Source organism: Limanda limanda, chromosome 18 (genome assembly GCF_963576545.1).
Source record: "Limanda limanda chromosome 18, fLimLim1.1, whole genome shotgun sequence".
NCBI lineage: Eukaryota > Metazoa > Chordata > Actinopteri > Pleuronectiformes > Pleuronectidae > Limanda > Limanda limanda.
The window spans coordinates 20161071-20188416 of NC_083653.1; the positions used below are offsets into that span (position 1 = coordinate 20161071).

Here is a 27346-nt window from a genome sequence, read left to right on the forward strand (position 1 = left end):
CTGCAATTACAACTCCCATTGAATGCACAGTTTGTGTAAGTATGGACACATTGATTTACGGACACAGTGCACCCACCCTCACAGGAGAATATGGGCAGGCAGCTGCATGTAGAATATAGAAGAACGGTCGGTTTTAGTATTGTCTTCACCTCATTTGGAACAGGATGTGTGCTCATGTGTGGCTGGGGCTCCATTGTATTTCCAAGGCTAGTTGTGACTTTTTGATAGTAATATCCTGGAGTTACTTTTCAAAAGAGGTCAAGATATTGTTTCTATTTAAATTGTTTGAGGAAGGTACCCATTCAATTTTGGGTTTAAAATTCTTGGGCTTGTGCACACACAATTATTTGGCAGTCAAACTGAATTGCACAGCAAGGGTTCATGGTTCAGTTGAAATGAAAGGTTAATGTTTTGGAAATAATCCATTTCTCTCTCTGGATGTAGCCATGTATGCCTGCGGTGCTGTGAATCAGTCTTGTTGATGTCATCTGCACCATGTTGTCTCATTCTCTGCTGTGTTTCCAGTAATGAAAAATACAGTCATTAGAGGAACTGTCATCGCAGATTAGACTCGAGGGATCAGATGGGACGTGCCTCTTCCTCTGCAGGGTAGAGCTGTATAATCACTGTTGAGTTGAAAACGTTGTTTTCACCATCTCTCACATCCTGTGTCCGTCTCCGGTTACCAGTTTGTTCGTTTATGACCTTGTCATGTTCCTGTGTAAATTACCTGTTCCAGGGTGCTAATACTTTTCACCATGCTGTTTTAGTGTTATTCTGTAAAAAACGAACCACCCATCTCTAGATAAGTTGTATTGAAATGCAACATAATATCTTAGGCTTAGGCTTATTTACATTACTATCAATGTCATCATGATTTGATAAGAGGTTTTTTGAAAGGTCGCAGAGCCACTGCTGGGAAGGCATCTCAGGAAGAAACGTAACAGTATCTTCAACTCTAACAGAGACGGGCTCTGATAACTGTATCCATTTTGATACATGCAGAAGATGTTCTCAGGAAAAATCTGGTAAATAGTACTACTCAGCACACATTTTATTTTGAAAGCACCTGCACTTACGGCTAATGATAGAGCATTTTTAAGACCTGAGTATCTTGAGCTACAGTAGACTGGTCTTGCTGTTGTAACTGGGTCAGACCACTAAGGTGCGTGCTTATCACAACTACTAATGAAGACAGTAATGTTGTGTTGTATGGCTGCCCTTTTAAGAGAACGATTGAGACCATAAGAAAATTTAAACATTGTGTGTAGTTAAATTGAAAGAACAACATGTTTGTAATCATAACTGATAGAATTAATATCCAAAGATATGGAACTTAAATAATTACAATGCCTTCCACTGAGCTTGCAAAGTCGGAGATACTGTATGACAGCTCAATGTCTGTCAGTTGTTGGATTTGAATGATAATGAGAAATAAGAGGAGTCTCTTGAGGTGCGGCATCCTTTTCCCTTTTTATCGCTCTCTTTCCTGTGGTTAGACCAAAACCACAGAAGTGTGTCACATAAAAAAATCATCAAACCACAGAAGTGTGTGTGTGTGAAGTGTGCAGTGATTAGGACCATGTTCTTGCTTGTTGTTTTTTTCGGTCTCTCTGTGTGTGAAGAGCTTGCTTTGTTGTACAGCAGTGACCAAATATGACCCCTCTTTGTGGCTCTCATTGCAGATTACTTCAGTCCAGCTCACATGATCACACAAGGGCTGGACAGTAGTGATGTCGGTCCGCTCTACCCATTCCCTTGTCTTCCTGTTTGCCAGATTACTATGAGCGGAGCACATGCTGATTTGTTTTCACTCCATTCATGTGTTTCCTGTTCTCTTCCCTGCAGCTAAGAGGATGAAGGAGAGGAATCCTGGCGCTTTGTGCGGTTTTTAGCAGCAGAAGAATCAGACAACCTAGCAGCCTCTCCAGCTCCTGTTTGACACCTCTGTCTGTCAAAGAGCTCACCATGAGTTAGAGGGCATCGGCGAGCATTGCCAAAGCTGCCGTCCTCAGCATCTGGAGCCAGCAGCATCATTCACCCTGCTTCATGAGCCAGCAGGATGCGGCTGAGGTCCTCGCACTCTCCGAGCGCCTCCTCATAGCGTCACACAAGGGACAGGCCGACAATGTGGTCCAGCTTATCAACAAGGGTGCAAAAGTAGCTGTCACCAAGGTGAGTGAATGTGCTGTGCTGCAGTCAGATCTAAATTTCCATTTGAGCCACTCTTTGGTCCATGACTGGATATGATAAGAGCTTCCACAGCTGAACCATTTGGGTTGGTTCCAACAAAGTCTGCAATGTTTTTGCTGGTGTAAATCTGTCAATGAAGCTGTCTGGCGCAGGTAAAATGACGGGACAGAGGCAGCTGTAAAAGTTGGATCTCAGCCTCAATTTGTTTGTGGTGTGTAAACAGATCCGCTTTTGGAGAGGAATCAGTTGCCTTCCTTGTATAAACATCTGTTCTTCCAAGTGCCAATTTGACACCTAATTATGTACCTCAACGTTAACACTTTTTTCAGTTGCTTACTAGAAAGTGATATTAACCTTTGACTCAGTTTGTATTTCTAAGTTTTTCTAAAGCTTTCAACCCTATTTCTTATCTCTCTGATATTTCATTTTAGGCATTTTGACACTGCAACACCAGAAAATATTAGAAAAGCACAAATCCCTTAAAAACAAAGTCACCTGCATATCAGAAATTGGCAGCTTTCAGATCTTTGCACTGATCATTTCCATTGTCCATGTGTGTCGTAATACAAAGAGTTCAACCAGCTAAATCAGCTGAAAGTGAATTAAACTTTAATTTAGTTTAATCTGATTAGTTGACCCAGCATCTATTTTCCATGCTGATCAACCCCTACAAGGAGTAGGCATTGACTTTTATGCACACAGAGATTTAACAAGATCAGATGGAACACACACACACACACACACACACACAAACACACACACACACTTTGAGGCATTGCTTTATTCTTTCATCCCAGATCTAATATCTCCTGTAAACATAGCAAAGGTCAGAGGTTGTTTTACCAAGATGTGATGTAACCCTGGCCTGTGCCTGTTCTTATCTGCATGTAGAATAATAGCCTGGATGTTAGATGATGCACAGTGAGAACAGGCTCAGGACTTCTCACATGAGTAGTCAATCAGTGCTGGATATCAAACCCAATCAGGATGGTCTCAACAGCAGAGAATACAAAACTGTGCTCTACTTTAGTACTGAAAGCTGTCATTGATTATTATCGTATTTACTTATTCTTTGATTCTAAATTCTTTGTCTGAATCTGCTATTCATAGATATTTAATCATTCAAACCATAATTTACCAAAAAGATTTGACAGATTCTCTGGTTTTGTCTTAAAACTTTGACCTATTAAACAAAAAATTAAGCTTTCTAGACCATGAAGGTAGTTTGACACAACAACGTTATCTCAAGCTCCAGTTACTAGCTGTTTCCAGAGTTTTTAATTACATCTTATTGGGTTCATCAATGATGTAACTTGAGTTATGTGATAACAGGTGGTTGTATGAGGGGAGAAAAGCTTATGTCTGTCTCTGACCCTTTCCCAATCCCCAGTAGTTAATGTCAGCACGCCTGTCAAGCTTCTAGGTGCACATATGGTGTTTAAAAGTAATGATGGTGTCAGGTTTGCAATTTCAATAGAAAAGGTGTACTTGATTTTGTGCTGAAAACCACAGGCAACAACACTTGTATTACAGTACTTTATTATCAGTGTAGATGCTGCTGTAGCATCAGTTATATCAGAACTGTAATTCATTGAAAGAAGAGCAAAGAACGACACTGAAGGCTTTCCTCAACAGGAAAGGTGCTTTCACTCATCTCCCGACTGGCTTCAGCAACTGACACACTGAGAGACAGATGGTTCATTCAATCAGCTGCCACGTTTTATTTTGAAAGCACCTGCCCTCTTCTAAACAGGTACTAACGAAGGTGTCCCAGATAGTTCTGTGTATGAGCCATCTGGTGCGTCAGGGACAAAAGGGAGTAGGAATAGAGTGAGAATTAGGTATTCAGTAGATTTGTGTGAGACTATATGTGCGCGTCTGTGAATGTGTGTCAGTCTGCCAGAGGGACTTAATTACGTCATATAGGTTTCCACAACAACGTCCAATTTTTTAGATATATAAGAATTGGCTGATATATCAATATCAGAAAAGTTTTAAACCCTACTAAAGCCAGTTGCATCGCCCCCCAAAATCGGTTGAGGTCAGGCTTTAATCTACAGTACATTATGTTTGATTGTACTTTAGCCATGTGGGGTGATTTTTGTAGTTTGCCAGCATCCTGTCTGGAAAAATGCTACAGAACCACTGCATCACCCTCTTAGATGGTTTAAATTTACAATATTTTCAGAGCTGTAACAGCACATAGTTTTCCGCAGCTACCTAGCAGGCGGTTTCATTTAACAGAAGATGAAGAGCCTGTATCTGGAGTGGAGAGACTCAGGATCAAGCTGGTACATCTCCACGTAAAGTATATCAGTCTGCAGTATGATCTTACACATGAGAACCTGGCCTTTTTTCTCTAGGTGGCCATCATAAATTTGTTTCCCTAGACACGAAAAATGACAGGTGTGTTCATGCTGCATGTTTCCTGGAATTTAAAAGGAGTTAAGATGTTTCTGACACACATGTAGAATCAATGATTTAGTGACGTTTAAAAAAAAAAGCTCTTTGTCAAATGCCGTTAATATTCAGAGCGCTGAGTTCTTTTCATATGTTAATGCTTCATACTGAATGTTTTTGTTGTCCATCGTGTGCTTTGCATTTTCTGTTCTCGCACTGCTAAACCCGTTTTCCATGGGAACATGAACACATGGCATCAAACTGCAACAGCTAAAACAAAATTACATGAGCTGATGCTTGCTCGCACGATTGTGTTGCAACCGGCTGCATTTGGGTGTTTTGGCAAGGCGCCATTGTAGAAGCTTAATCCAGGATAAAGGGGGCAGAGTTCGTACGAAACATTCCTCTGCTCAAGAAAAGGAATGTAGGGATGTTTTTTTGACGGCTAATATGATGAATGGGACTGAGATAGAAAATCATAAATCAGATGAAGAGGGAGGCAGAAAGGATTAGGCATTAAGGCGTTAGATGAGGTTTACAATCAAGGATATTGGAGTTAAAAAAAAGAGAGGAGATGATGTTTTTGCCTGATCAACGCTGGGTTTACAATTGGGAGACTTCAGAAGACATCTGTTCAACCATTGAGGCAAGGCCGGATTTTCCTTTGAATTTGAAACTAGTGACAACAAATGGAACACACTGAGTGTAAACAATTCAGGAGAGTATTTAAACAATTATTTTCAATTGCATTCATACACAAGTTGTGTAGTGGAATTCTCAATAGCGTGACCCAAAAAGAAATAACACAAAGTCCGCTTACTAACAAAGTAAATAGTTCAGTCCAGAAAAAGGTAGTTAGTGACCCTAGACTTTTTGTAATCAAACCTACATGTAGACAGTTTATGAAACTTCCCTAAAAATGTAACGCGACTGTCAAGAGAATAAGAGAGATGTTAGTTAAACACAATCTATATATACACACCAACACAAATGGAAGAAAAGACATAATCTACAAATAAACAGTTGGTGAAAACACCTATAAAATCTTAATAAGAGTTGTGTTGTGCCTGGGACATTTTATAGTTTGAAAATAAACTACTGCTTTTTCTGAATCGATGGTTCCTGAAAAAACAGGCCCGATCACTGTCTGTATATTCGAGATAAGCTGACAGGGTTAGTAGGATAGAAGTAAGCTAGGAGAAACATCAGTCACTCTTTGTAAAGTTATTTTACAGGCACCACCAAAGTCAGGTTAAAGTCACTTAACTTTCAGTGAATGATGAATTTGAATTTAAGGGGTAAACAGCGACATTCAACATAAACCTTTTGCATTGTCACAATATCCATTATCTCATGTTTCTTTATGTTGTGGAATATGAAGTATATTTTTATTGTAAAAACAAACTGTATATTTACACTTGAAATGTAGGTTAGCAGAGAAAAGTGTGAGGACTCTGAACTTATGTTGAAGATGTGAGCCTGCCCCTGACAAAGTCAGTGTAGAGACGACACAGTCGCCCTGATAGCTTGAGGCTTGCTGTGTTTACCTGAGCTCCCTTGGTGGCTTCCCTCCAAGTCGGGCCCAGTGTAACTCGATCCGGGGGCCACATGAATGCAGAGCCGAGCTGAGCCGCTCCCAAATAAAGCGCACACCTCCAAACGCTGAGATAATACCTGGGGTGTGATGTCGTTTGTGCTTCTGTGTGGGAAAAACACTTGATCTGTAATTAAACTGTATTTACTCAGGGTAATTACAGATTAAAAGACATTGTGTAAATGTTGTGTTTGAAGTTTGACTGTTTATCTACTCACTGACTTCCTGCTCTGTCATTCGTCTCCATGCAGTTAAGCAGCGCTCATTATTTTGGATGTAATGTTTGGAATTTCAGGATGTGTTGAGAGCTGGAAAGAGATTTCCTGCTACTAATTCCCTTATGTCAGCTCAGCCTCCATGGTAACACACAAAGCATTCTTGGATCTCTATTTTCTATGTCTTCCATTATAGGATCAATTTCAAAACAAAAATAAGATTTTTTTCAGATTTATTTAATTCAAGAGTCTTCTACCACCTTTTTTCAGTTTCTTTAACTTGGTGAAATAGGCCTGTTTTCCCAGGGAATAATTGATGTCTCTTGATGAAAAAAACTAGGCACAGTTAGGGAACTGATTTCTAGGAGTGTGTTCAATTTGGTGCATTTTGATTCAGTATAAAGGGACTGTTAGGCCTTGGCTGTGATATGAACTCACTGAGTGATGTTGTAGTTTGGCTTTTATTTACCTCGGCAAGGGCTTCAGCAGTAAATTGTTAAGCCTAGGTGTTAAGACTCCCAGACAATCCACTTTAATATAAAACTTTAATATATATTTAATGCTAAATAACATGCTTGTTAAATATGGTATATAGCCATATGGTGTGTTTTTCCCTGATGATAATTGTTTTCTATTCATATTTATGATGTATGCAAAGGTCTTTCTTGTTTCAGGTAAGGTGGCTCATCTATTCTAGCTCTAGCTACTTAAAGAAAGATCTATAAAATCATGTATGATGAGATTGAAAAAGCAACCATAAATAAGAAACACATGACAAATACTGTTGATTCCTTATAGACAAACTTTTTCTTGTAAACTTTTTTAAGTCGACCCTGTGTTTTCAGAAAATCTGAAATAACCACAGACAATCACAATACAATATAATGTGATTTGTCGTTCAACTATGTTTTAAATACATGATCAATTCCCAAAAATGGATATCTGACTAACTTGAACAGCATTTCAAGGGACATATAATGTTGGATACAATAAATGATGGGTTGTCATTCACAGGGATTAATCATCGTGTGCATGGAGCTGTGATGATTGATGTAATGCATGGCACAAAACCTTTGGACGGCTCCCATTGGCTGATCCAGTGCTTAAGGGAGCACGTTTTGGGTGGGATGGATTAAGACTGCAGCTAACAGATATTTTTATTATGAATAAACTGTAATTTATTTTATTTTTTCATCATTTATTCATGTTGTCTAAAAAATTTCAGATAATAGTGAAAAAATGTTTACGGATATTCAGTTTACGATAATGTATAAAAACAGAAGGAATTGTTTAGTATGTGTCGCTACATGAAGAATTACCAAAACACTTACTTATTCATTTTCTGTTGACTTTAATTTTTCAGCATATTGTTTCAGCTATATACATAATTGCTGTCCTTATTTTAAATCACAGACATTTATTATGAAATTCTTTTTATTACTTATGCCGGTACCAGCGTAATTAAGCACTGACTGACCTGATCCATCTATAAGACAAATTTGGAAAATTCGATTCAAACATTTAACAGAAAAACACTTTGTATTGTCCATTAAGAATTTGATTATTCTTGAATAGAAAAAAAAACATTAAGCTGTTTTGAAATTCCATTACATTGGGATAGAAGCAGAAATCTTAGGCATTGGTGAATAAAACAAAATAAATCTTCCAGGGGAAAGTAAAACATGCTTTAAGGTTTTTGTCATTTAGGTGAACAGCTCCTTTAAACCTCCCCTAAGTTAAGGGACCTTTTTGCTTTCAACGAAAAGATCCTTCTGTTGACAGGATGCAGAGTTTATCCTCCACCCAGCTAACATGAACAGCTGTGCAGATTGTGCACTATTCTCTTAAACCATGGATTAAGGATTTGTTTGCTTTCAGTCGACTCATTACTGAGATATATTGTACTCTGTCTTCAGTTGTACCATCAGCTATGACACTGCAGCAGTATCTCACCCCTACACTGTGACTTGGTGTGTGGGAAAGCAGCGGTGGGTTCCCTGACTGCTTCTCTGCGGAGTGTGTGTGCTTATGTTGGGTGCACTGTGCTGTCTTTTTTCCTGGTCTTGAGTTGTTTATGTTCTGTGTTCACAGTATGGCAGAGGCCCGCTGCACTTGGCTGCCTACAAAGGCCACATCGAGGTCGTGCGTATCCTGCTCAAAGCTGGATGCGACTTGGACATCCAAGACGACGTGAGTAGAATCATCTGTGTGATTGCTGCGTCTGCCATCATCCTACTTTCATCCACCTCACTCTGCAGTCCTGATCAGTGGTTACCAGCAGCCGTTTCTCTTTTTGCTTTTAGCGCTGTTTATGTTGGAATATTTATTTTTTTTAGACTTTTATTTCTTTATTTTAACACAACTGTAGTCTAATGACATCTAGTGGCCTTGAGTGGGACCCTTTGGACTTCCCACTTGTGGGATTGCCCTCAGGATGCAAGTCCTCCTTCCCTAAAGAAAGAGATAATCCAGATCTATTAGGCTGCCAAATTCACTCTCTGTGGTCAGTGAGCTCCACAACAGGCTGCGGTGCATCCTCCAGGACTGGAGGGAGCGGGAAGTGCACACTGAGGCAGGAGGAGGAGCAGGAGGGAAGAAGACACAGGAGGAGGGCTGGGAAAGAGCCTAGAGGATCAGGGAGAGTGAAGGAGGTTAGACAAACCTGCTCCTACTGAGCCAGTGGAAATCTGTCCCCCCCATCCTTCCTTCCCCTGAAAAAATGCCGCTCATCTAATGCCTCTGCTGCTGCTGCTGCGCTCGGCTCACTTCTTATCTGGCCCGGAATGATCCTCCCCTCCTCCTCTTACTCCCGTTTCTCCCTCTCTCTCATGGAAGTTGTTGCTTATTGCTCTTCCAGCACTCTCAAACCTGACTGGCTAAATCTCATTCACCACTAATCTGCTCTGTGTGCAGGAATTCCATATACAACTGGGTATAACTGTGAACTGAACCTTTTTCCTTGGACTGTACACTCCCTGCTTACTCATGGTTATATGGACCACAGTACACTCCAGCAAACAGACTGCAAATATAGCTGTTTGACATTAGCTGCTGTGGTTTATATAACTGTTATATCGGGATCTTCTTAACATTGTTATTGCATAAGTAATACTAACTTTGCAGAGGTGTGGGACATATTGTGCTTATAACAAAACTTTCAGCATGTAAAGGCATAATTTGTTTTGGGGGATTTTTATTTTGTTTTGAATATAAAATAAACAGTAATATTAGCTTAATTAAATCCTGTTACTTGGATGAACTAGCTTCTCCGCTCAGTTTTGGGAAAACCCACCTGAGGATTTAATATTTCTTACTGCTATACTTTCTAGCTAACCGTGAAAGGTTCTGTGATCTTAAAGTTCCCACAATGACTGAAAGCTTTTCACAGACCCCCCTGTCATGGTAGTGTGTCCCGGTCCCCCATTTGAGAACCACTGCATTAGGGCATGTGGTCCAGCCGTTCTTCTGTGTAAAAGTTGAAAGGTGTATTTCTTTTGAGCAGTACCTGTCCCATAAAAATGCATTTATTCAGCTGAACATGCACGTATGTGTTTGTTCGACTCAGAGGAAGCAGACATTTAACCAAAATCCCCAATAATCATACTATTTTTTTAGAAATTGCATTTCCAACTATTATGAATCATTTAAAAATAAAAATAAATCATTTTTGTAAGTAAAAAGATTTAGAGATTTCTGAATGTTTGTATCCTGCAAGAGCACTTGTAAAATAACATTATACTAAAAATATCACGTAGGCGCCCCAAGAGTTTTACATGGGGAAATTGCTTTATCTGTGGATTGTTCTCTTGTTCTGTTGCCATGTAGTCGTGTATAGTTAGTCAGTGTGGCGTGTTTCTCTGCTGGCAGGGGGAGCAGACGGCGTTACATCGGGCTGCCGTGGTGGGAAACAGTGACGTCATCAGCGCTCTCATCCAGGAAGGGTGTGCACTGGACAGACAGGACAAGGTGCAGCTGAAAAGACAGAAACAAACACACAGAGAAGCTAATGTTACCTCTGCCGCAGTCGGTCAGAAGAACACAGTCATTATAAGACATTTGGTGATCGTAGAGCAATCAGTCTATCTGTCATCTGCTTCACCTTCTTCCCCCTATGGAAAGTAGAGTATTTAGTGTCGCAGTGAGAATAGAAAGGAGTTATTCTTTAACAACAAATACTTTATTTTTATTTTTTTAAACTTTCATTAAGCAGAGCACTCACTTTATGAGTAACACTATAAAATAGTTTTTCCCTTTGCTCTCAAAACAGCCAACCGATGAGTAAGTTTTTCAATAAAAACCAGTACTTGTTTATTCATATTTACAGTAAAAATCAGTCCAGACAAAAGCAGCTCTTTAGTTTTAGAAATCCTCAATAGTGACAACAATACTATTTAGACTATTATTTGTTAAAAAGTTTGTGATTGAATTACTAATTAACATTCTAAATGATATCCTCCTCACCACCGTAAGACATAAAGGGCAGTTCAGCTACGTTTATTCACAGAATGTATCCTTTAAAATGAGCTCAACCACAGAAGTGTAGTGTTCATTGACAGTAGCTTCAAAGTGTTTTGAAGGAATAGAGTCATCAGAATTGCTTGTGTTTTCAGTTTGATGTTGTAAATGTGACTTTTGTTTTGTGTCCTCTCAGGATGGAAACACTGCTCTCCATGAAGTGTCCTGGCACGGCTTCAGCCAGTCGGTCAAACTGCTGGTGAAAGCTGGAGCCAACGTTCATGCAAAAAACAAGGTGATTTTTTTGTGGAGTGGTCAGAATTAGATCAGTTTTAATATCCGGGTCTCACTCAGTGCTTCTTATAGAAGAGATGTTCAACACAATAACGTAATTGTTCCAAACGATCCAGATTGAATCATTTACAACAAAACCTTGTGACTTGTAGAAATGTCTTCCTCTTGAAATGAAAATAGTTCTAGGTAGTCTGTTATTAATTTGAAGTTGGTGATTGAAGGAGCTGACTAAATAAATCTTGTCAACTTCAGATAAGGTCATCATCCTGCAGCTGCCATAGTGGCCACTGTTCATCAGATATTTTGTACTTAAATGAGTGTGAAAGTTCATTCTTGACCTTTTGTTCCTCTCCAAACTCCTAACTCAGGGTTCATCGTTGTTTCATCATAGCCCACTCATTAACAATTTCCATGCATTGATAAAGACCTGGACATGGAGCTGAATGGAAAACATATTACTTTCTTGTTTGGAGGAAATTTTATGAACAATGATTAACATAAACCAGTAGAATTGTTGAATATAAACTGGGATCAACAACTATACATTACTTAGCAGGATTTTTTTTAAGTGTGAGAACTCGTTGTTAGTTACACTGCAAAATTATAGAGATGAAAAAGTTCAGCTTTATTCACAGTCTCTTTTCAGGATTAGCCGTTTTTTTGTTTCCCTGTATCTTGCTTATTCTTTAAATACTGTATGTCTATAAAAGCACATGATGAAAGTATAACAGCAGTAAATTAGACATGAACAGCGTTGCCAACACATCAATGCACAGCAAACCTGAATTAGATCCCTCCTCCTCTCTCAGGCAGGGAACACAGCTCTACACCTTTCGTGTCAGAATGGTCACGCTCAGAGTTCCAAGGTTCTGCTCCTGGGAGGCTCCAGGCCGGACAGCAAGAACCACGTACGTTCTTCCTCCTCTTGGTCTTAAATGCAACACATTTAAACATCATGTCATCTTTTTCACAAGTGTTTCTCTTCAGTGTTAGCACCTTGATCAAAGGAGATACAGGTTATGTCAAGTGGTATCAGCACATTAGAGGCTTTTCTTGATTAGAAAATATGTTTTTGCTCTTCACCTGACTGGCTTCAGCAAACTAGATGGATAGTGATTTACAGGTGGCTCAGTCCTGAGCCTCTGGCCCAGGTTTCCGACATTTCAGCTTCTCGTCAACCAGTCCCTAAGACGTTTCTCCCATCTCTACATAGGAACTCAGGACTTGGTTGTTCTCCACTTAATTAATTTCCAGTGCCTTTACAAATTGACAGAATCCACCTTGTTAAAAGGATGGAATTCCCACCATGGTTTTACCTAAGACTGCAGCACGTCTTTAAATTCAATTTAAATGAATGCCTAAATTTTAAACTAAACCTTTGAATAATTTGCTGACATTTTCTTTTCTAGTTGGGGGATACGTGTCTGCATGTGGCAGCCCGCTACAACCACATATCAATGATTCGCATCCTCCTGGGAGCATTTTGCTCGGTTTCAGAGAAGAACCTGGTGAGTTACTACCTGGACACATTCTGAAGACTAACCCTAACCACCGTGAACATATTTCATCATAAATGGTTAGTAAATGTAGCTGTTGCTTTCTTTTTTATGAACCGAGGGAGAAAATGATCAGGGTCCTGCCGTATTTCAGCAGAATTTCACTTGTAAACATGACAAATCCTCAAACAAATCTGTGTTATTTACTATGCCGGAAAGCCTCCGGTTAAAATGTAACAATGTTATACAAACAACAGATGTTTATGGAGTTCAGTATATAAAAGATCTGTTTTGTGTGTGTGTGTGTGTGTGTGTGTGTGTGTGTGTGTGTGTGTGTTTGTGCAGGCTGGGGACACTTCGCTACATGTGGCAGCTGCTTTGAATCATAAGAAAACAGTACGTCTGCTGCTGGAGGCGGGGGGGGACAGCCGCATCTGCAACAAAGTGAGTGCCCGCGGTCTCTTTCTGAATCATTAATGCTGAGAAGAAAGTCTTTGGGGGCTCACTACCTTTCTTCAACTTCAAGTCAAGTCATCTCTGTTGTTATTCTTATCTCAGCTGACTGACTCAGCTTCCAGTCTCCTGTTTGAAGCTCTATTGGAATTAGGTGAATTCATGATCACATTCATAACATAAAAATAATTTGTGAGGGAATGACAGTGCATTTTGAAGACCATGAATGTCTGAGATATTGCTTTTCAGAGTTACAAATTTGTGTCCTAGAAGTTTTGTTTACTTGTCTTTTTAGAGATTTTACCTCAGATGGGTTTCCATCCACATGCTTTAGTGCAGATTTCCAATTTGCACATTAACTGGAGTGGAAACATTGGAAATGTTTAAATATTGCCCAAAAGTCTTTATGCATTACTGTAGCAAATTGACAATATATTTTACTAATAAAACTACTTTTATAAAAGCAAAATATGATAAAGTAGATGGAAACAAATGTTGCTCTACCTGGCAATAGTAATAAGAAGCTGTCTCCAATATGAGGCTGTTTTAAAATTCAGGGTCATTCCTTTAATTTGGGTTTTGTCTGATTTGTCTTGTGTGTGTTTCCACAGGCTGGTGAAACAGCTTTGGATAAGGCCAGAGAACATAACAACCTAGAAGTGGCTCTTCTCCTGACCAGAGCTCCACAGGTGAAACCAGTAACTCCCAGTCTGACCAGTACAGGCAGCTGTGAACAAAACTGATAATGCTTTTGTTGTGAATACGCAGCTACTTTAACATACAAGTGTAAAGCTAGGGTTGGTAATCCTGGAAGTGACAGCAAGAGCAGGCTACACTTCAATGCAACCGATACATCCCACTCCCTCCCATCAGCCCTCTCATCAAAGCTCACCCCAAAACACTCTAACTAACTGCACTAACTGATAACTTCTAGAAGCGGATTTTACAATGACTCACTCGCTAACTCCTGGCTATCATCTCTGCTTCAGCGATTTATGCCTCCCCGGCTGAAGACTCTGGTCATGCGCAGTGAGAGCACGGGCAGGGTGCGCACAGGCAGGCAGGTTGGTTAGTGACAGACGGGTACCCCAGCCAATCATTTCATTCAGATCGAATGAAATGATTGGTCCTATTTATTATAGTCCTGCAAGGGCCACAGACACTGGCTGTTTTGTGTTTTTCCCCCAGATAATTTTATTTATTGATGGCTATGAGGACATAAGGAGGATTTCAACAAATATGATAGATAAGTCAATCAGGATAGGGTTGGTCACCTCAATCTCAATCTCTTGGACTCATCACTCATTCCATTGGAGAAAGTTTAACTCCGTCTTGATGAGAGTGCAACCACAATTTAGTTGATGATGATAACTGTACATAGACTGAAGTATATAGACCCAAAATCTGAATAAATTTACTTAAAATGTATTTATAAAAAATGTCCAAACACAATATCCATTTAGAAATATTGGCATTGAGAATATAGAAGAAAAAAGCTATATGGGGAACGGCTGTTTGTAGTCATTTATCGACATATTAAAATAACAAATATACGCCACCTGGACCTGGTATTTTTCAGGTTGTGTACATCAGGTTTATCCGATCAGTCCAGTGTGTCCCAGTCAGCCAGGGTGCACAATAGCAGGACCATATAACCAGGAAGTACAGTTGTTCACTTTAATGGAATTTATTGACGTTATCACTTTCATCCGTTTCCTACTTATGACAATCCAACATGTCTGCTGTGGAAAATACACAGACAGAAAGAGATCTTCACAGAAAGAAATCTGTTTCAACAAGTCATCTCCTTTAAAGAACATTCCAGCCTCTTTTCTGTGAAACCATCAACGTTAAGCCTTTGTTATGTGTATGTATGTGTTTTGTGTATTTAGAAATTAAGAGTGAGCTGTCTTATTGTATTTACTAATCATGAGTTATCTCCTCTGGGTGTGTTCAGGTGCAGAGCTATGTGCGTGGCAGGAGTGCGAGGAAGAGGAGAGAAAAGCTGAAGGCAGAGGGCAGAGCTCAGTCGGTGCCCAGGGAGATGCTGCCCTGTAAGGTAAAAACTGGACCATTGTGTCAAAGCTGTTGTAAATTAGAACTATGAATTTAAAAAGGATAGGGGGAAAAGTAAGAAAAACTAAGTCGGTAGGAAGCATCAGTGAGGAGAGTAGAGCAGAGAGAGTCAAGGAGTCCTTAAGAAAGATGTTCTAAAGTCGAAGAAAGTAATTGGATGTTTGAGTTTTCTCAACCACAGTCCAATCCATTTTTGAGCAGATGCAGCTTTTTGACTCACTGCCCTGAATTACCTTCTTCGTGTTCCCTGCAGGACAGTGCCTCAGCTGCAGATGACACCCAGAGCAGTGACCGAGCTGCCTGCAAACACACTGAGGTGACTGATACTAACACCAGGAGGGGCAAGAACAGGAAGCAGAAGGAAAAGGTAGGTCCCTGCATTTAAGTTGGAGACGTGTCTGCTCAGAAGAGATGGACAGGGGAGGACCATGAGTCTCCTGCTCCTGCTTCTCCTAATAAAGGTATATTATCTCCTCATATAAGACATGGAGTAACTATTAATCTGAGCTGCTTTTGACGTTGCAGCCGTTTCTGTCTGACCCACTTCGCCGCAGAGAGACCAGGACCACCGAAGCCTTTCATAGGAGGAAGGGTAAGCTGCGAGGAGTCTCCCCTCATGCAGCCATCCCACCACACAACTTTAAAGCCTATCAGCTTTACACACTGTACCGCGGCAAGGATGGCAAGGTCATGCAGGTACTGAATGAGCACGAATACTCCCCAGTTGAGTAGGAGGAAGGATCATTTTTCCTTTAGTTCCTCTGTTGTGTTCTGTAAATTAATTTTTCATGCCTTGTCCTTATGTGTAGAGGAGTGTCATCCATAACGGAAGAGCAGCACTACAGAGATTAATGGGAATATCAAATACTAAACCTTGTATCAGTTACCAAAGGGCAAGAAAAATGTGTATTTGGATTGATGTCTTGCTAACACTGTCAGCCAATAGCAGGCCTCCAAAGGCATCGTGTTAGGACTTCATGTAACACCATGGCATGAGGAATTCCTCTAAAAGAAAACCTTGCATACAGTGTAATATATGATAGGCTTCACTATATGGATGCATACAAGAAAAAAACATACATACAGACCTGCAGATGAGCCATTTTATAGTCTGGGATTAATACAAATGCAAGCAGAAGGTTTTCCGGGAGAAACGTTAAGAGTAATTGTGTGAAAGATATGTTATTTCATTGCTCTGGACTGAGTCTGCTTTCTTCTCACACGAAACTACTCCATAATGTGTGTCTGATTTCTAAACAGACTCCAGACTTAAATCGCAAACCCAGTTTCATCTGTGTCAGCAGCTTGTTGTATTAGTTTCCAATTCCTCCTACAGGAGTGGGTATTATAGATCAGATCTTTATATATCAATATATTGTGTTATAGTTCATTATCTGGAACATCTAAGAAACTGATTATAGATAAGGAAACCTACAGAAATGTCAAGTCAATTTACTTCATGAAATTGATGGTCAAGAAATAAATATTATTAAATGCAGTCCTGCTCAGAGGCAGTTACCGTTATATAAAGTATATACAGTATAGTCTCATCACACTCATCATTTGCAGTATAACAAGGATACACTTTAAAATACTTAGTGCATTAATCCAAACATGCAGTTTTTAGCTTTGTCGTTTCACTGTCATTTTGTGCCCAGACCCCTCTCGGTGCTGCCCCACAGCAAATATGAACAAACACTGCTGACTGTGTTGCAGGCTCCTCTGAATGGCTGCCGCTGTGAACCTCTCATCACTAAACTGGAGAACCAGCTGGAGGCCACTAAAGAGGAGATGAAGACTGAGATCAACACGGTCCAAGACCTGATGAACACCAAGATGGGCCAGCTGGACCGCAAGAACAAGCACCAGGTAGCACACACACGCTAACACACAGCAGATCATTTTAGTGGCTTCACAGAGGAGAGTAGGTATTTAGTCTGAATCTCCCTATGAACTGGAGTTTATCTTTCTTAAAAATACATAATTTAATTTGTAACTCTTCATCCTCATTTTTGTGTGTATACACAAACCTTTTCTCTGTTAAATTAAATCTCACTCCTTATGATTTTTCATCACCACACAGAATATTGTGGTAAAAACAGCTGTGTTTATATTGAGTGGGTTCCACTGCTCTACTGCATATTTGTAGCATGAGTATACACTTTCCAGGAACTGTTTAATTCAAAGAAATTACTGATCTGCATTAATATGGATGAATACTCCAGATGTGTCCTGACCTGTTTAGAGACAACATTCAGCCAGAGAAAATCAGTAGATGAGAGATGTTGCTATTAAAGATAAAGTCTTGATAACACTAGGGTTAGGGTTACTACGACAACATAATATACAAAACAATATGACTCTAAAACATATAAAACAACTTGCAACAGACACACCCCGGTTATGACACCCAGAGCAGTGACCGAGCTGCCTGCAAACACAACACTGTTTTAAGTTTGTGTATTGTATTTCATATTTTATTACCTGTATAATTGCATAATCATGTTTGTCCTGAACTGATTCTGTATTTGCATTAACTCAGTTTGCAAGGTTTTAGTAGACAAATATCACTTATCATGTAAATATTATTCATGCATCAACAGAAGAGGGCAGCATGTAGTAAAAAATATAAAACATTTTGTCAAATATTATTGTCAAAATACACAAACCTTTACTGTAAAATGTATCAAAACCAAAAATACCCGTTGCCCTTTTTTTTTACTGTTTTGCTTTAATTATATTAGTCATCTTTTACTTACTCTTTACTTAAATAAAAAAAAATTCGATCAAAATAAACCACAAATTGTAAATATTGAAAATGATCTTTATCTAAAGCCTTAAATACAACACCCTTGGTTGTGAATAACTAGTCTATGATCTGTACATAGGCCAATTAAGACAAGTAGCTTATGGTTGCTATTGCTACAAAGTCTTTAAATATATAATACTGTGTAGCTGACTCTTCTTCACCTGTGCCTCTGTGAAGCATCACAAGTCATAGTGTCCACTAACCTACAGTAGATAACTCTGTTAAACTTGTTTTAGTATGAGGTGAAGTTGTGGCTGATGGAGAGTTTTCATCCTGGCCCTTGGATGCTGAACAGAAACCACGCAGCTCTAACACTGCACAGGTTAGAGATTATATCCCCTGAGTAGTTAACCGGGTGAACACATTACAGTAACAGTAGAGGGGCTTGGATCCATCTCCCCTGAAGACTCTTTATTCATAATACATTACACATTCTCCCATAACATACTGTAAGGAGCTATAAATAAAAGCTTCTGTTAGATTGCAGGCAGTCGTTCATGCATGTACTCTGAGCATCACTGCTGCTTGAGAAAACACAGCGGTGAATCTAGGGAGGGAGGTATAATCATTGAGATCAGAACAACATTAGATTATATGCTGGCAAACACAAACGAGGAACATGGGAAATTCAGCAGATCTTCGATCGAGGGGCGACAAATAAAAAGATGTTTACACTGAACCTGACAAAACAAGTGTCAGGTCAACAAGTGTGCTGGAAGGACTCTGTGATACACATGCAGCAAATACACGAAGGAGAGGATCAGCTTTAGTACTCCCTGTTAAAACTTGCTCATGTTGGTGCTCATACAGTACAGTGGAGTTTAATAAATACTTTCTGAAGTGACCATATATATATATATAAATACTATTATATATAATGTGTTTGTTAACAAACAGAAAGTGTAAGACAGCTTGTATTTAGAAATGTTTGTATCTTTTCCTCATATCCTTCCTGATAAGTGTTTTGTTGCCGTCAGATCTGTGCTCTGGATAAGATGACAGTGGAGCGCGTGTCGGCAGAGAGGAGCGAGTGTCTGAAGAGGATGGAGCAGCGGGCCCTGCAGGAGCGACTGGAGGCAGAGAAGAGACAGGTAATGTTCCGTGGAGCGTTACCCTCATATTGATCAGTGACTCTGTATCGCACGGAAGTTATTATATGATGCTGTATAGTGCCAAATCATAAGACAGATTCTCACTAAGGTCGAGACCTTGATATATTATTGCGAAACCCAACAGTTTCCATCACAAGCAAACGCTGCTGTGACCATGGAGAGAAAACTCCCCTTTAACAGAAAGAATCCTTTAGAACCAGTGGGCAGCATCTACCTCAATATGAAAATTGGTGTGTCAAATTTATTACGCCTGGCTAACGTAAAGGAGACAGCACTATTGTTGAAGTCATCAATTAGTTTATATTCAAACTTTAAAGTTGCATGTATTTATTTGTTTAACAACATTAAGATCACCCTACAAAACTAATATTACAAATTCTCTGGAACTGGGGTTAAGGAGAATGACATCCTCCTGAATCAACATATCTCTGATCATTGTGAAAAAAGTGATAGTGCAGATTCCATGCTGACTGAAAACAGGGTCAGCAGGACCAAAATGTTATTCATATTAGTTTGGTCCAAACTTATGTTAACAATTAATCAATGCAAAAAAAATTCATTAAATAATAGATTGCCACCTAGGGGGCAGCAGAACACAACATTTCACAGATTATCAGTGTGTACATATCTCATGGCTTACATGTAAGCAGTTGAATATTTACACACCCAGTTAGTTAGTTAAAGCCACATTCATATTTGTTTTGAGGCAGTCTTCTGATGAATCTCAGTCGTACATTCACATTCCTTTTAGCTCTGGTTGTGTCTCCACAGACTCCTGAGAGAAATATCTGTCTCTTTAACTGCTGAAAGCTCCAACATGTTCACCACGTCTGTAACTGTGCTGTTGTGGTGCTGGTCAGGGAGTGAGTAATGGGTTAATCAGTGTATTAAAACATATAAATATCTGCATGCTGCTGGAGACTAAAACAGGAAATGTTGTTAAACCACAACAGTGAGCTCTATATTCAGCCTCTTTCACGTTTAATTTTTCTTATCTTTCTTTCTCATGCATGTAACATCATCTCTTCTGTTTTGCTGCATGTCTCTTTTTAAGCAGGCGTCTCTGATCAGTGACTTGAAGAGCTGGTGTCTGTCCAAACTGCAGAACATGGAGGTTCTCTTCACAGGAGACCCCAGCAGGAGCAGGCTGCGGCGCTCCTCCTCCATGACCGAGGGCCTGGACTCAGCAGAGGGAGCTGAGCTCACTAAGCTTCCTGCTGGAGATGAAGCTGGCTCCCATTGTCCAGAGCTGCACAGCAGCCCCACACTCCTGGAGTCCGACCACAGGGATCCCCGTGCGGCAGAGGGTGGATCAGCCAGCCACTACTTTGTGGTTCATGTGGAGAGCTCTCCAGGTACTATTAATCCGGATTTGTCATAACTGTTAACCCTAAACTAAAGGCTGGAAATCAAAGTGTGAGCCAAGAAGCTGCAGGGATTAACCTGCAATCATTCATTCCATACCTGACAACAAATTGTATTCATAATTGATTTCTTCCTTGTCTAATCACAATTGCTTTTTGGTTATAAATAAGAAACAGCCTTAGCACTTAGTTAATTACTGGACATTTTTCACTGTCATTTAAATGTTGTCACACTATCACAGGCCAAGCACATCAGCTATTCGGCTGTATGTCATGTTTAAAAAATACAAAATACAAGTTGACAAATTAATAAAAACTTTCACCAGATTTTATGACCTTGTGTTAGCATAACACAAGTTTATAGTGGCATTCACACTGGGATACACAAATAAATTGAAAAGAGAATCATCTCAATTTGTGCAGTGAAGCAATAAATGGCTGTATGTGTGTCGACAGTGATTATTAAGATTTGACTTATTATTCAGGAAAAATAAAGCCTTTTTTTGTAAGTAGTTTCTTGTTCTGACTGTAATTCAGTGTAAGAGTTCTTATGTAATTCGTTGATGAATCAAGGCAGAACTCTGCTCTGTTGCCAAAAGAGACTTCTCACTAGAAAACTATGCATTAAGCTATGAAGAGCACATTTGTCCTTCAGGATGAATTCTCCTCAGTGGCTTATCAAAATGACATTGCACAAAGGAAAGTGCACTATTCCTTTCTCATGACCTTTCCTGAAGGAATAACATTGCTGCCAGAGACACAACTCAGTTAAGCTGCATGATAAATAGAAACTAACAACTAATGTTTGTGTAACTGAATGTGCTGACTGACTGTCTTCTGAACTTTTACCAGATGGGGAAAAGGCACATAAGGCTGAAGCCGCCTCTCCTGCAGGAGCCAAGAAGCCGCTGTCATCTGTGCAGGTGGTCCGGCCCAAGGAGCGCTCGGTGATCTGCGCCGACACCCAGAGGAAGAACAAGGACGTGCTGGACGTGGACGTAGTGGAGTACGGTGCCATCGGGGGCACAGTCCACAGATCGAGCAGTCTGTCCCCGGCCACAGGGCGGCGCTGCAGGACTGACGCCGTGCTCAGGGACAGGGAGCGAGGCCGCGACAGAGGGAAGCTGCGTAAAAAGCATTCCCAGGGAAGGACTAATTCCAGCGGGGCCACGGGGACCAAGGTCCTGGAGGTCTTCGGGGAGCAGCCCAGCGAGCCCTCCTTCGCTCAGGAGAAGGACAACATGCACGCCCTGGAGGTGACGCAGTACTTCTTCGAGGCGGTGTCCACGCAGATGGAGCGCTGGTACGAGAGGAAGGTGCAGGAGGCCGGCTGGCAGGCCACCCAGAGGGCCGAGGCCGACCGAGCCGCCCTGGTCGAGAGGATCTCTTACCTGGAGGACGAGCTGCGCATGCTGAGGACTGACAAACACGATGGGTGCTGACGACCACCTGTCACCATGACACTGAACAGACCCCCCCCAGGTTGGATTCCAGCCTCTTGCAGCAGCAGAGATTTATGACAAGAATCTGAACTGTCATGTTTTCTCCTTGCAAAACTGAGATGAGTCAGGATATCAAGCACTGAGAGAGAGTTCTTGTTCACAACCAGTGCTGTAAATCACGTCCTGGAATCCAGTCAACCCATTTTTACATTAACTACAACTGTTCCACATTGAAAACCCTCTCATGCTGGTTGTCATGGCAGCAGTGGCCTGGTATGCTGAGGTGTGTATGAACAGTTCTTTAGAAACAGGGGCAGCTCTTGTGCACTGTGTTGTAAATAAACCAGTAAATGTAAAGCTAGTTGTCAAGACGTTGAACTAATGTGCCATTTGTAGAATAGATACATGATGAACACTGTGCAGCGTGCACACGGACATCTTCATGCATTTGCCTGACCACACATTAAATACTGAGTCATGTGACTCCACATTATCATGAGCCGGGATCAGTGTGTGCACGGTGGTATCTTTAGATCACAATGACCGCCGTCTGCATGGAGGGAATCACAGTGGAATAAGCTTTTTGTTGGTGTCTATTTACTGGAATCAGTCTTGTGACTTTAAAAGAACGACCCACTGTTTATTTATGAGAATGTAGTTGAAGTGATACTGTACATAGTGAAGGTTTGTTTTAACTGCATCGATCCCTGATTCTGCTGCATGGTGATTTGTGTGGTGGCTGGAGTGGGACAATGGAAGAATGTGACTTTTACAGTGTTAGATACAATTTCTAAAACAGTAATTAAATCATAAACCGATAAGCAATAAATATTCATCTGAATGAAACATTGAAATGTTGGTTGAAACATACATTTTTCATAATTAAGTGATTAATCAATATATTTATTGCATTTTCAAACTGAATTGGTTATTCAACATTTCTATTTCAATATACATGTATAAAAATGTTTCCCTGAGTCAAACTCAAATATTAAATAGAATAATTTTAATTTGTGCGTCTGACACTTAATTTGTTCCGTTTAAACATGGACAGTTTAACGATTTGCCCCTCACAAGTTTGTACCTTTGTTTTAGTTATGAACAGAATACATACATTTCTTTAGGAGTCTGTATTTAGACTAAAAGAAGGGACGACTTTGATTCTAACTTAAAACTGTAAAAGTGTATTAATATTCAGGTGTCACAGTGAACTCCACTAAACCTGTCAACTACCTTAAATTCAACCTCAAAACTTGCTGTCACAAAAAAAAACCTATCAATCCCGCTGCCACCCACATTATCGCCATTCTACAGTTCAACTGTGTCCTAGATAGTAGAAAGATATTTAACTGTAAGTGTCTTAGTAAAGAGTGAGCGGGGAACAAAGTGTTCAATCCACTGAAATGGGCAGTCAACAGAAAAAAGAAAAATCATTTATGACACAAACACGAAGAAACATTGAAACCTGCCTGAAGAGCTTAACATCAAGCTGAGTTCTCGTCCTGTAACTACCTACAATCGTTCCTCCCAGAATGCCCTCTGCCCTGCCAATCATGTTTCCCTGTAAAGCACAATCCTGAAGCTGAACTTGGTCCGAACCAGTTGCATGAAGAACGCACCCAGTTGTGTTGCAGTATTACTGTCTGCTGTACATTTGATGTAGTGACTGTTTTTATATGACCTTGATGCACTCTGTTTGATGAAGCCAGAAAAACATATTTTGTATTAAAAAGAAAAAGTTTGTTCTTAATCTGCCTTCTGTTTCCTTGTTTATTACATAACAAATATAACACAGTGAAACACATGAAGAAGAGTCTGGCTCCCTGGTGGGTCACAGTTCATGATGGAAACAGAGTCCATAACGTCCATTCATCTGTTCTTGAGAACCAGTTAAAGATGAGTCTACAGTGGGGAGGGGGTTCCCCGTTTCCATGGTTACCCCAGCACACACACACAGTGTCTTCAGTAAGTCCACAGCAGGGACTCCTAGCGGATCAGGGTCGCCAACGCCAGAGACCCCTGCAGCTCCTCCAGGTGTTTGTTCGCCTGCGTGATCATCATCCGGATGGCGTCCTGGAGAGGAAATACCATTCATATTTTTTATATTTCCTTACACTTAAGTATTATTATCCTTAAGCTTAAGTATTGCATGTTACTTATTATTACTTATTGATGTCTATTTTTGACTCTTGCTGCCTCAATTTAGCAAATTCCCCCTTTGTGGGACTGATATTGGATTATCTTATTTTATCTTATCCTAAAAGCCTTGATTGAAAATAACTGAGTTTTAGCTCAGTTGAGGGAAACTACTAGTCATTACAACAATAAGTGGGAATGTAATGGCAGGAACTGTTTAAGCATTTTTTTTATATTTTCCCAAAATGTTCAAACCAAGAAAATCTGTAAGTTTACCTAAAATTTTTAAAGAATCTCTTAATGTGCATCAATCCTCCACCAACACAACTGAAATACCTTTCTGGGTTTCAACACATCTACAGTAAAGTGTGATTGAGCCCTCTCCTGCTCTGAGTGAACTCTTCTCAGTAACTAACACACAGCCCAGTGTTGCAGCAGGTGACTGGTCCCTCTACCTGTTCTGTGGCGTTCCTGTTCCTCTTGAACTCATCTCTCGCCCAGTCTCTCAGGTACTTCCTGTCCGACTCATCTGGGACCCGCTTGATGGTCCTCAGCATGTTTCTGTAGATCCCCAACACCTTCTGCCTCTGGAGGAACTGACAGACACGTTATGAGGTATCAGCTTTAAAGTGAAGTGAACAGACACTACAGACACTCCCCAGGAATAACCGGGATATTGCAATCAATCAAATTCAATCAAAAATTCTTGGGACAGCATCTACACAGTAGACGGGCTTTACAAAAAAATGACATACCATATAACATATAACGTATAACATAATAAAATGAAGCAGCAGTTTACAGGATGAAGGAGTGGGGACTATGAAATTAAATAATATGAATATATGTGAAGTAAGTACCTATTAAGTGTGACCTGTGATCTTGTGATCTGGAAGGCAAAATCTACTTAGTAGACAGGCTTTACAAAATAAAAAAAGAACATACCATATAACATATAACATAGCAAAATGAAGCAGCAGTTTATCGGGTGAAGGAGTGGGGAATATTAAATAAAAAAATATGAATATATATGTAGTAAGTACGTAGTAAGTGGGACCTGTGAGATTGTGACCTGGCAGGCAAGGGCTTTACAAAATAATTTAAAAAAAATAACATACCAAATAACATATAACCTCTAACCTCTAACCTCTAACATATAACATATAACAATGAAGCAGCAGTTTACCGGGGGAAGCGGGGGGGATACTAGATTAAATAATATGAATATATATGTAGTTAGTGTATTTGTATGGGTGGTTATATAGTCCATATTCACAAATCCCAATTTGTCTCATAGGGCTTTAACATTGTGAGACATCCTCTGTCCTTAACCCTCAACAAGAGTAAGGATAAACTTCACAAAAAAACTTTTAACAGGGTAAAAATAACACAGAAACCTCAGAGAGAGCCACATGTGAGGGATCCATCTTCCAGTACGGACATATGTGCAATAGATGTCACGTGTAGAGGAAAACGTAAGCTAGATAAGGGTTTTAGCAGCATTGATTAGAATAAACACTTTGTAGCATTACTAAAGGTCAATGAATTGATGGATTATTGTCAGTAATGGTAAAGGTATCTGAGGAGAAATATTGTATATCAAGTAGTCTTGTAGGCTAATCATAGTCTATGGTCAGCAGCCACTGCCGCCATCAGGTTCCACCATCAGCTGCCACCTCGGCCGTGGCAGCTGATTGATTACAACCTTACAGAAGCATGTCAGATCACACAATGAAACGTGAAGAGAGGTGAGATAATTGTCCCTGTTTGGATTCAGAGGGCGGCTTCTGGTCAGAGCTGCTTCAGTTGTTATAATTAAATGTGTTGTCAACCACTCGGTTTGTGACTACATGGAAGCAGGATCAATCCTTTAGCAGATTACAGAGTGTTAGATGTTTGAAATTGACACTCTCAAGCTACATTGGACGAAAGTTAGAATAATTTGATGGTTAACATGTCAACAGGAGCTGTGTTGATATCTGTTTTCTCAGGTTAATGTTACATGTGTGAAATAGACACTGTTAATATTAAACAGTCCAATTACGATGTGACACCATTTGATCTGATGTGTGTTTAGTTTCTTCATCTCCACAGAAACCTGCCACAGACAGAGTAGTTCCGGTAAAGTGATGAACAGTGAATGTGTCACTGAAGGTTGAACATTCATCTTCTTCTCTGAAAGAATCCTGTCAACGTCCTAATCTTTTTTTTTAACTTGCACTGTAAACACGACCAGAGCCTCCATTTTAACTACAACCAGTGTGAACATGCTCGGCGTTAATATTCACCTGTTTCAGAGAGAGAGCAGCAAGAGGTAACCTGGGAGTCGCCATCTTTGACTGTGTGGACACAAGCGGATGTTGTGATGACGGTAACCTACAGGCTAACTCAATGTTCAGCGCCCTCTAGCGGAGCGGAGAACAACAGCAGCAGCAGTTTTCGACAGGCCCAGTAATAACAACAGAGGTGACCACAGAAATGTAATGTAAATCTTTAGATAATTTCTCAGAGTATATTTGGTAATAATTACAAGCTGGATCTAATCAAATTTTATAAGGAAGCTGTTTGTTATAATGATGAATAATAGAAACTACTAACTAAACTAAAAACTACACTTACACAATGTAAACACATCAATATTAACACAAAACAGCAGCATCCTGCTGTCAGAGCCTCATGTGAAGCCTGAGGCCTCTGACCACTACACTGTATCTTCATATAGACATATTCATATAAACTGTATGATTCATGTAGACGCATGGACTGATGATCCCCCACCCCCCCGCTGTGAAGCATTTATCATTTACAAACAACCACACATTTTATATCAATGCACAAAAGCTTGAGGCTCAAACAGGGTGGAGACAAACAGGTGACTTTTTAACAGCACAAAAGATGCAACAGATGTGAAATGTGTGTCTCTTTACTCACTCAAGTAAAAATATCTGAACTAAGTCGGGGGGGATTTACACCGGCGAGTCGAACATTCATCTGAAAACCAAGTGAGCAAAGAAGCCAATCAGGGTCAAACGACCCCACCAGCGCTTGTGATGAGAGCACAATGGCCATGTTTGATTTGATACATGAGCATCCTGTCAAACTTTATGTACACACACACACAAACAGAGAGAGAAACACACACACGTTCACACGCAGCCAATTAAAGTTGTTTGTGTATGCTTGTGTGAGAGAGATTGTGTGTTTGTGTGTGTGTGTGTGGGTGGGTGTGGGTGTTTGCTTTTATTTCGATGGTTTATGTGCATGTTTCAATTTGTGAGCATGTGATTTACTTGACCTGCTATACGCA

General features: G+C 40.1%; 2 protein-coding genes across 2 annotated transcripts; one reads left to right on the forward strand and one right to left on the reverse strand.

The window, feature by feature from the left end:
- Positions 1 to 1967: 1967 nt before the first annotated feature.
- Positions 1968 to 23647, forward strand: ankrd6b (ankyrin repeat domain 6b). The gene is made up of 15 exons (XM_061091921.1): positions 1968 to 2175; positions 8494 to 8592; positions 10270 to 10368; positions 11054 to 11152; positions 11961 to 12059; positions 12561 to 12659; positions 12993 to 13091; positions 13712 to 13789; positions 15058 to 15159; positions 15430 to 15543; positions 15702 to 15872; positions 16893 to 17045; positions 18963 to 19076; positions 20155 to 20452; positions 21314 to 23647. The coding sequence occupies exons 1-15, from the start codon at positions 2050 to 2052 to the stop codon at positions 21901 to 21903; spliced, it is 2340 nt and encodes a 779-aa protein (XP_060947904.1). The 5' UTR covers positions 1968 to 2049; the 3' UTR covers positions 21904 to 23647.
- lyrm2 (LYR motif containing 2) lies at positions 23643 to 26385 on the reverse strand. The gene is made up of 3 exons (XM_061091922.1): positions 26328 to 26385; positions 24495 to 24635; positions 23643 to 23976 (listed from the first exon to the last, which is right to left on the reverse strand). Exons 1-3 carry the CDS (start codon positions 26370 to 26372, stop codon positions 23890 to 23892), a joined length of 273 nt encoding a protein of 90 aa, XP_060947905.1. The 5' UTR covers positions 26373 to 26385; the 3' UTR covers positions 23643 to 23889.
- Between the last annotated feature and the right edge of the window lie 961 nt (positions 26386 to 27346).

Excerpts from the sequence above, each read along its gene's own strand:
- ankrd6b (XM_061091921.1), top strand. The coding sequence starts at position 2,050 with ATGAGCCAGCAGGATGCGGCTGAGGTCCTCGCACTCTCCGAGCGCCTC. Across the intron at positions 13,092-13,711 it reads ACAGCCGCATCTGCAACAAA|GCTGGTGAAACAGCTTTGGA; the intron begins GTGAGTGCCCGC and ends GTGTTTCCACAG. Across the intron at positions 15,160-15,429 it reads GGGAGATGCTGCCCTGTAAG|GACAGTGCCTCAGCTGCAGA; the intron begins GTAAAAACTGGA and ends TGTTCCCTGCAG.
- lyrm2 (XM_061091922.1), bottom strand. The coding sequence starts at position 26,372 with ATGGCGACTCCCAGGTTACCTCTTGCTGCTCTCTCTCTGAAACAG. Across the intron at positions 24,636-26,327 it reads CTGCTCTCTCTCTGAAACAG|TTCCTCCAGAGGCAGAAGGT; the intron begins GTGAATATTAAC and ends CGTGTCTGTCAG. Across the intron at positions 23,977-24,494 it reads ACAGGAACGCCACAGAACAG|GACGCCATCCGGATGATGAT; the intron begins GTAGAGGGACCA and ends TTTCCTCTCCAG.